The following is a 9,433-nucleotide window of genomic DNA, read 5'->3' on the forward strand; positions in this document are numbered from 1 at the left end:
TTTTTAATTTTTTATGATCATCAAAACAAATGTGTGTTTTATGTCTTTATGTTAATTGTTGTTTTTGTTGAGCCTGACTTGTATAGCAGAAAGCTAAACATAGGGATAGTCATTCAGTGGCATTTGCTAACCTATACCTGATATTATCATACCTTGCAAGGTCTTCATAGATATAGGAAGATGTGGTGTGAGTGACAATGAGACAACTCTCAAATTTAAAAAAGTAAACCATTATAGGTCAATGTAAAGCCTTCAACATGGAGCCTTGGCTCACACCGAACAACAAGCTATAAAGGGCCCCAAAATTACTAGTGTAAAACCATTCAAACGGAAAAAACCAACAGTCTAATATACATGTATAGAAAATAAAATGCCTTTCACTTGACCTGCACCTTATTTCATGGATCAGTGAGGTTAAGTTTTCTGGGTTATGTCCATATCTCAAATACTATGAGGAATAGGTCTACCATATTTTGTGTATGGAATGATTGTTTGGTGTACATGTCCATTTGGAAGGTGTAGTCTGTCCTCGACCTCATTTTCATGGTTCAGTGGTTAAAGTTAAGTTTTTGTGTTTTTTTTTATTCTGTATGCAATAGGTTAACTATATTTCTTGTATGAACATATTTTACGATATACATGTAAGTCTGACATATTTTATTTGACCTTGACCTCATTTTTATGGTTCATTACTTAATTTTTAACTTTTGCTTTTTATTCTGTTTTTTTCTAATACTATTAGCAACAGGTCAACTATATTTTGGTGTGTGTGTCTGTCTGGAAATTATCATTTGACTATTATCTCAATTTCATGGTTCATTGGTCAATTTTGAGTTTTCCTGATTCAGTTTGTTCATAGATACTATATGCAAAAGGTCATTTATATTTATTTGTATAAAAAAGAAGATGTGGTATGATTGCCAATGAGACAACTATCCACAAAAGACCAAAATGACACAGAAATTAACAACTATAGGTCACTGTACGCCCTTCAACAATGAAGCATGTTATGATTGTAAGATGTACATGTCAGTTTGGTAGGGTTCATCTGACCTTCGCCTTATTTTCATGGTTCATTGATCAATATTAAGCTTTCCTGGTTAGGTTTGTTTCTTCGATGTGCAATATATCAACTATATTTAAAGTATATTTAATTGTAAGGTGTTTATGTAATTCCAGTTTGGTTTATCTGACCTCATTTTCTTAGATCATGTCAAATTTATCTGATAGTTTTAGTAAAGGCTAGATTTATATTTAAGACAATTAAAATAATATAAACTGTTAGTAAAGAAGGGGAGACATTTCAATATGTGCACTTGTGTTTGTATAATCAAGATGCTTAAAACCTGCTATACAGGCATACATGACAAAGCTTCTGTCGTTTGTATGTGCATTGTGGTTGAAAACAAAATATTGTTTTGTATGTAAAAGAGAATCTACTAAAAAGGAACATTCAAACATGCAAATTTCTCACTTATTATCTGTAATTTAGATTTTAAAGTATTATGTGGAACTATTTTTTGTGTAAGGAATACTCGCAAGGTTTACATGTATGTCTGGCGTATATTAGTTTCTCTGACCTTGGCCTCCTTTTCATGGGTTCATTGACAACATTAAGTTTATGTTATACAAGTAGTAAAACTTGACCTTTACAACTGTCAACATTAAATATATCATAGTTAATAAATCACGTGAGCCATTTCAGCCTGGGCACTTTTATCTGTAAACTATAAAAAATGTTGACTGATCCAAAATGGAGGTCCAATTTAATATTTTCACTTTTTGTATTGATCAGAGTTGCATGCCTGTAGTAATGTCATCTTCTAAGATACTATATCCAATAGGTCAACTATATTTGGTCGGTGAAATGATTATTAGGTGGTCATATCTCAGTCTGTCTGACAGGGTTCCTTTGACACTGACAACAAAGTCATGGTTCATCAATCAATATTAAATTGTGTCGGTTTGGTTTGTTTCTTTTATACCATGCGTTACAGGTCATGTATAGTGTATTGGATGGTTAAAAGGTGTATATGTATGTCTGGCTTGGTTTATCTGACCTTGATCTCATTTCCATGGATATTTAATAAGTAAACTCATAATAGATACCAGGACTAAATTTTGTATTTACGCCACTCTATACACGTTTCGTCGACTACATACTCATCAGTGACTCGAGAATCCAAAACAATTAAAAAGGCAAAAAAAAAAAAACGAAGTCTAAGAGCATTGAGGACCAACATTCCTAAACGTTTTGCCAAATACAGCAATATATATAGGCTAAAACTTTTACTTGGTTCTAGACTTACTCAAATAATAACTTAAAGATTTAATTCGAAATTCAACTTTCACTCTAACTCGAACTTGATCTCAAACACGATTGGTAGTCAGTCTCATCTTGATGCATTGAATTGTTTAAATATTCGAATAAGCTCTCGCTGCAATCTGGGAACAGTATATCTTATAAATGTTCCTGCTGCTATATAGCATTTGTGTGGTCGTACGGCGTAAAGCACACACCAATCAATCGTCTTGATGTATCGTGAAATGTTGAAAGGTATGTAGTCCAGCAGATAGGTGAATAATTGTGCACTTTGTGTTAAAAGCATAAAATTTGGTAGAAACATAGTTTGGACCATTCTAAACAAAATTAGATATGGAGGCAAGCTTGATTTTATCCACTTCCGGTTTTATCATCAAAATGGCGGACATACATTTAATAACTGAATAATGGTTATTTAATTCTCACAACTGGTAGCCAAAGTTTGCTTTGTAGACTATAATATTATTGTGTATTCATGGTTTGAAATAATGTATCATTTCTTTGAAACCCTCGGGGTATTTTATTCAGAATTATGTCACTTCTGGTAAAAAATATCACAAGAATTAATAGTGGTTTCGACAATCAGAGTACTAGCAAGGGTTGCGTTCAATATCGTAGCAGCTACATAGGGGTACGTAGATTTCTGACTATTGAACGTGTAGATATTGATAGAAGCTACGCTAGCTACTAGTTCTGCAGACAAACATCTACGTAGGCTAGCTGCTACGATATTGAACGCAATCCTGGTCTCTCATAACGATGAAGGCTTCATTATCACTGAACTAGTATATATATATTTATTTAGGAGCCAGCAGAAGGACGCCTCCGGGTGGGGGAATTTCTCGCTGCATTGAAGACCTGTTGGTGACCTTCTGTTGTTGTTTGTTCTATGGTCCGGTTGTTGTCTCTTTGACACATTCCCCATTTCCATTCTCAATTTTATCTTGGGCCACCATTAAATGCCATCCATGTATCCCATGCTGGTTTTTCCTTAACCAGCGATCAATGCCAGTGTCGAATCCAGTAAAGGCATGGAAAACAGGCAATGCATATGCGGCTTTCTTGTCCTAAAAAGTTAGCAAGCTCATGAATTGAAATGTATCCGACATGTTTTCCAGTCTTTAAGCAACCCATACATATCAGCTGCATTTGTGACATGAAAGCAGGACACAACAAGTACTACTACATCGGTGTCAACTCTAGCAATGATTCTCTTCCCGAAAATGCGTTCATCCATCAGTTTATTTGACAGAAATAGAATGAACTCTGTTTTGTTTTTATCTACACATGAGAAACTCCATCAGTTTCGTGGTTAGCATATTTGCCTTTGACAACGTCTCCATGTATTGTCAATCTTTATATTTATATTTTCTACAATAGTTACATCTTGTCAATGGTTCGAAAGACTTTGTATTAATGTAAATGAGACTAAATGCTGGTGGATGGATGTGATTTTCTTGTTTAAAGGACTCATCCAAGTTTCCTCTTAGATAAACTTTTCATACTGGTACTGTCCATCTATTTCTATTCAACGAACGACGAATATTATCAAAAACTGCTGAGGGAGCTATATCTTTCATTGGTATACAGGACAAGCAGTTCGTTGCTGTCTTCAAGAAATGTATTTCCTAACTCTTCTATCACAGAAGCTACATCATGGAAAACGACATTTGAGCATTTAGTTTCTGCTCATGGTCAGTTGTGTCCTCTTCATCAAGAAATCGATATATGACTGTCCCTCTGGTATCTTTCGCCCCTCTCCTCAAACTCTTTAACAAGTCTTGCAATTTCTTATCAAGCTATCATCCATCTTCGCAGGGCTAATGGGTTTGCTGTTAACAGTACCTTCATCTGACTTAAAAACATGTTTATTTCATGTTGTTTGTCTGATAGTCAACCATTATTCATAGGTGCATATGAAAGAGGTTTCTTTAGATGCATGATGACGGATCTTTGGAGAGTTAACGTTAAGGATTCGTTTGTAGCTGTTGAACATCAACATCTAAGCAATCGTTAGTGTTTCCTGCTAATAAAAGTCAGTTGTAATAGCTTGTCCATACAACAACAAACTAACAAGAGTTACGAGAGATCTTGGAACAGAATTCTCCTCACAGTGCACTGGAAAACTACCGTCAAACCTAAATGTAACAATAAACATGTCGCTGCGAATTATTGTTACTGCTTTATAAATCTGCATTTAGTTTGAATCAAAGTCATCATCACCTCTTTTCTGAAACGAGGGTCCTAAATAATCTTTGAAAGCAAGTTAATTCTCGCTCCCTCGTTTTATTCCTAACATCAGGTAAATAAGCAAGCATTAGATATCAGAAATTGTTGTATGGGTGCCATTGAGACAACTCTCTATCCAAGTCAAACATGTGAAAGCTCTCTCACAGGCAAGCAACCCATAATTGTAAAATGTAAGAAGACTATTAGTATTCTTTTATCTTGTACTATGAACTCTGTCTTCAATGTCAACACCTAGATTCCTTATTCCCCTATGCATGTTAAATAATGGTGATAAATCTTCTTTGGTTATGGAATCTTCAATGTAGCTGATGAATTCAGCTAATGCGATTCCATTGCTTATTCATGTGTCCCTTCCTTATTTGGTCTCATCTTCACTTTTGCTGCCTGCCGATAATGATAAACAAGGCATTGGACATGATATTTCGTTTCTAGTACAATAAGGTCCACAGCACCGAAATTAAAGTTGTGTACTGAAGCTTTAGATCACATCGACGAAAAGGGATATCAACATTACTTGTTATTTCTTCGTGGAGGTTTTCATCTGGTTTATACAAACAACAAAAGTAACCTACACATTCTTTCATTTCTAATTTTCATGGTAAGCTGGTTTCCAGCTGAGATTGCCTATTTTTTTTTACATATCATCTGTATCCTTTTGATGTCTTATTTTAGCTCTCTTTAGTTCTGTGTTAAGATGGCAGGCCTTATGCCATGTGACATTGTTTTTTTTGTGCATAGTAAAAGGAAGACCACTGCCATCATAGCATGCATATTGTGTATATAGATTGGTCGTAGACGGTTAACATGGAAGTTCTTTGTATTTAACAAGAATTCCCGCCAAAGTAACATATCCGGCACTAATATTGATTCACTTTTGGGGTGTAGTGCACTGCAGCTATTCGTCTGTCCTATTTTGACAAATTATACATTTAACATTGAGAATGGAAATGCGGAATATGACAAAGAGACAATAATCTGACCGAAGAGCAGTCAACAGCTGAATGCCACCAATGGGTGTTCAATGCAGCGAGAAATTCCCGCACCCAGAGGTGGTCCTCAGCTGGTCCCTATACAAAATTGTGTAGTAGTTCAGTAACGTCACACTTAACTCCAAAACATATCAATGAACACAAATAAAGTCAAGCCAACCTCTTCAACATTTGAGGAAGATCTTGGTCTTTGATCATCTGATGTCTCAATAAGTTTAAATCTTTAAGAGCTCATCATGCTCATCTTTGAATTGTTATTTAGACTCTTGATTTATAATGTGTATGTCTATCTTCATTCAAATATAATAATGAAACAATATTGTTCACCATATTAATTGAATTTAAATGGTCTCCAAACAAATATTAAAAAACACGATTATATTACATCCTTCTTCTCACTTTTTGCAAAATAAAAGTTGACACTTTTCTTGAATTTTAACTTAAAATTTCGACCGGAAGAGAATTAAAAAAAGTTGGAATTTTAACATGCATCCGCCATTTTGGATTTTACCGGAAGTTAACTTTTTTTCCAGCTTGCCTTGATATCTCAAATTAAAGAGTATAGATAGAAGTTTGTTTGAGCAAAATTTGGTGCTTTTAACACGAAGTGCACAATTCCTTCACATATTGCACCTATCTGCTGGACTAATGGTTTTATACATTCATTAAAAGTTCAGTTTAATAACATCGAAATTTGCAATTGTTTGTCTCTGAAAACTTTAATTATTGGTAATTTCAAATAGCGTTATAATTGAAATGGCGAACATTGCACAAGGAATGATGTGCTGTGAAATTCAATGTTAATGGGTATTATGTATAAATCGACAACAGTCCAGAACTGAACATGCTCTTTTATCGGTACACATATTTTTATTCGTGATGTTTCCGCTTGTACATTCCATACTTTTCATTTGATAATAATATTTAAATTCATGCATATGTCGCCTGCACACGTTAACCGTATAACCTTTGGTTGTAATCTAGCAGGATAAATCAAATAGGTTATCAAAATAGTAAGAACAGGAGCAAAAGGTTATCAACTTATTCCACTTAGACTTAATCCTAACGTCCACAAACATGAGAGTTGCCCTTCTGTTATGTTGTCTTACTGGTATGTACGTCCACATATTTTTTGTGTAAATATTTGCATTAGGAATATTGCGGCAGTCTTCTAATTCTTTTAATTATAGATTTGTATAGTCCCTAAAGAAGTGGAAGTGTATACTAATCGTATGTCTTCTCGTCATTCTGTCATTCTAATTGTTAAACAAACTTTGGAACTGGGCCAGCCTGATAAAAATGGGATACTTGAATGTACGTCATCGACGGCGTCTATGACATCAACATTTTAACATGTTTAGGTTCAGTCTGTTGTTAAGGGAATATTTTAAGAAATCATTTCCTTTGTGGAACTTGCTTTTAAATTTGTAAAAAATAATTTTGTATGACCTAGAGCCAAATACAACAGCAAAATTTGAAAATACTTTTTGTCAAATTTTCCGTGGATGAAGTGTCAATTCAGAAATCTATTCTCGTCAAAGATACCAGAATTGAAAGTTTGTATTTGCGCTAGACGCGCGTGTCGTCTACAAAAGACTCATCAGTGACGCTCGAATAAAAAAGAAGTTGAATAGGCCAAACAAAGTACGATTTTGAAGAGCATTGAGGGCCAACCAACAATTAAAGAAATCTTCAGTTATTTTTTCTATCGTTAGGGAGTTTGTTGCAGCATTGATAAGGAAGAAAACTATTAAAAATCCCCGATGCTTTGCTTTTCATTTGGCAGATCTTAGATGAAAGATAGCGAAATTTGCCGAGGTTTACCGACGATAGTAAGGCAGTTGTGATAGCTAGAGTCTTCACATTAAAGTTGTTATGCATTAACGTGTTATTTTAGAAGTCAAGAAAATGTTTTGACATACGCATACTAGTGGTTTTGAAATTTAAATCTGTTCAAAACGTTCTATTTTCAAAATGCTTTGAAAAACAGACATATATTACCATGAACAAAATTAGATGTTTCTAACTTTCAGGGCTATTTGCAAGAGTTACTGGTTTGATAGACTGGGCAGCTGCTATAGCGGCGGCTGGATCGGCTGCTAGTGCTGTTACTTCTGGTGCAAGTGTACTTAATGGCCTTTTAGGTGGTTCTGGTTATAGTGTTGTCTGTACGGTGGAGGTAGAAAACTGGACCAAATACCCTTTGATTTACCCCGAATCATACATCAATGGTGGCATTATTCAAGCTCCACCGGTGGTAGTTAGACCAGGACAAAGGGAACAGTTCGTAAGTAGCAGACACTCATGACCGGTGTAAACGTTTCTAGTATATACTATTAATAATTAATAATTCAGTGTTGTTTGTTGCGATGTTACATATTTGTTATTTGCTTATTGTTTTGTACATTATTATTGTCAATGGGATGACTAAACCCAATAAATCACAATTAAAAAATAGTAAAATCCATAACGTATAATCAGCTATTGCAGTCTCTGACAATGTAAACAAATTCAAACCAAAAAAACTAAAGTTCTGAATTGGTACTAAACAATGAACGAAAAACAAATATTACATTCAGCAACCACGACACCTACTAAATTGCAGGTTCCTTATTTTAGATAAGCACAAATTATGTTTATATCGTGTTAATCGTTGAACTCTAACCTAACACATGTAACAGTAGCGTAACAGCAAAATAATCACAAAAGACTGTAAAAAAAAAACAAGTTTATAAATACGAAAACCATTCATAGGCTTAGCCAACATAAGATCTCTTCAGTCATTTTTCAAAGAAATATGTTTTAATTTATTGTGTTTAGGTACTGATCTGACCCACGTGACCTACAAAAGCACATGTCATATCAAAGTCGATGATACATAATGCATGCATATAAATCCGTTTTATTAGATTAACATTTAGATATTTTTTTCATCCGACTATGTTGTACCACTTGGTATATTTTATTTTATCGATTCCATTAAATTCTAATCTTTTTCGTCCTAAATCTTCCAAAAGAAAGTTTGCGACAAAAGACAAAAAGAAATATACATTACATTTTATATTTCATTTGCAGGTAGCACACAAAACCGGAAATACTGCAACCGGTACATACGGAACTGCATCCTGGTTGATATCGTCTACTGGTAAAAGAGCAGTCGTCATGTGGAGTTGTCCCTACAGTTTTGATTTACACAGCAATGAACTAGGCGTTGGGATAACAGACAAAGGAGTAACGCAACATAAAGACTGGTTCCAACAAATGGAGTCTGGAACAAGCGGTTCTGGTTTAAATCTCCGACGTGGAGAATATTACCAACATACTAAAACAATATCTATAAAGGACAGCCAATTTGAAGTCACTGGAATTATGGGGACCAGTCATAAAGCTAAAGCTCGTATCATCGTCCGACCTTTTGAGTTAAATGATCTGGCAGACTCATTGAAAAAGCAGGTTGAGAAAGTACCTATTGTCGGGTAACTTCAATTCTGTACAATGGTCGATTTTTTTTTATAGTTTTAAACTAAGTGTGTTAATACCTACCAGACCTACGTGACAAACTAAATATTATGTTCGATGGAAAAATAATGAGTGAATATACAAATTTAATATATATAAATAAGCGTACATGGACTTGTTTATGCATGTGGATTTCGCATTGACCATTTTATTGAATTTACTTTTATTTATTTCTTTATTCAACCATGTCGGAACACCTACTATCAATTTTAATTCAATTCCATTCAGTTCTAATCCTTATTCGAGTTAATATGAAATACAAAAAAAAAGCAACATAGTTATCTAAATTTTCGGATAGCCCATACCACCTGGAATACCGTTACAGGAACATACGGATCTGGTTCCTGTTTAA

At 34.5% G+C, this 9,433-nt stretch overlaps 1 protein-coding gene across 1 annotated transcript; it reads left to right on the forward strand.

Annotated features, from left to right (window-relative positions):
- The first annotated feature begins 6,557 nt into the window (after positions 1-6,557).
- On the forward strand, positions 6,558-9,189 carry LOC143059857 (tereporin-Ca1-like). Its single transcript, XM_076233426.1, has 3 exons — positions 6,558-6,673; positions 7,596-7,849; positions 8,638-9,189. The coding sequence occupies exons 1-3, from the start codon at positions 6,640-6,642 to the stop codon at positions 9,040-9,042; spliced, it is 693 nt and encodes a 230-aa protein (XP_076089541.1). The 5' UTR covers positions 6,558-6,639; the 3' UTR covers positions 9,043-9,189.
- Positions 9,190-9,433: the final 244 nt, after the last annotated feature.

Source organism: Mytilus galloprovincialis, chromosome 14 (assembly GCF_965363235.1).
Source record: "Mytilus galloprovincialis chromosome 14, xbMytGall1.hap1.1, whole genome shotgun sequence".
Taxonomy (NCBI): domain Eukaryota; kingdom Metazoa; phylum Mollusca; class Bivalvia; order Mytilida; family Mytilidae; genus Mytilus; species Mytilus galloprovincialis.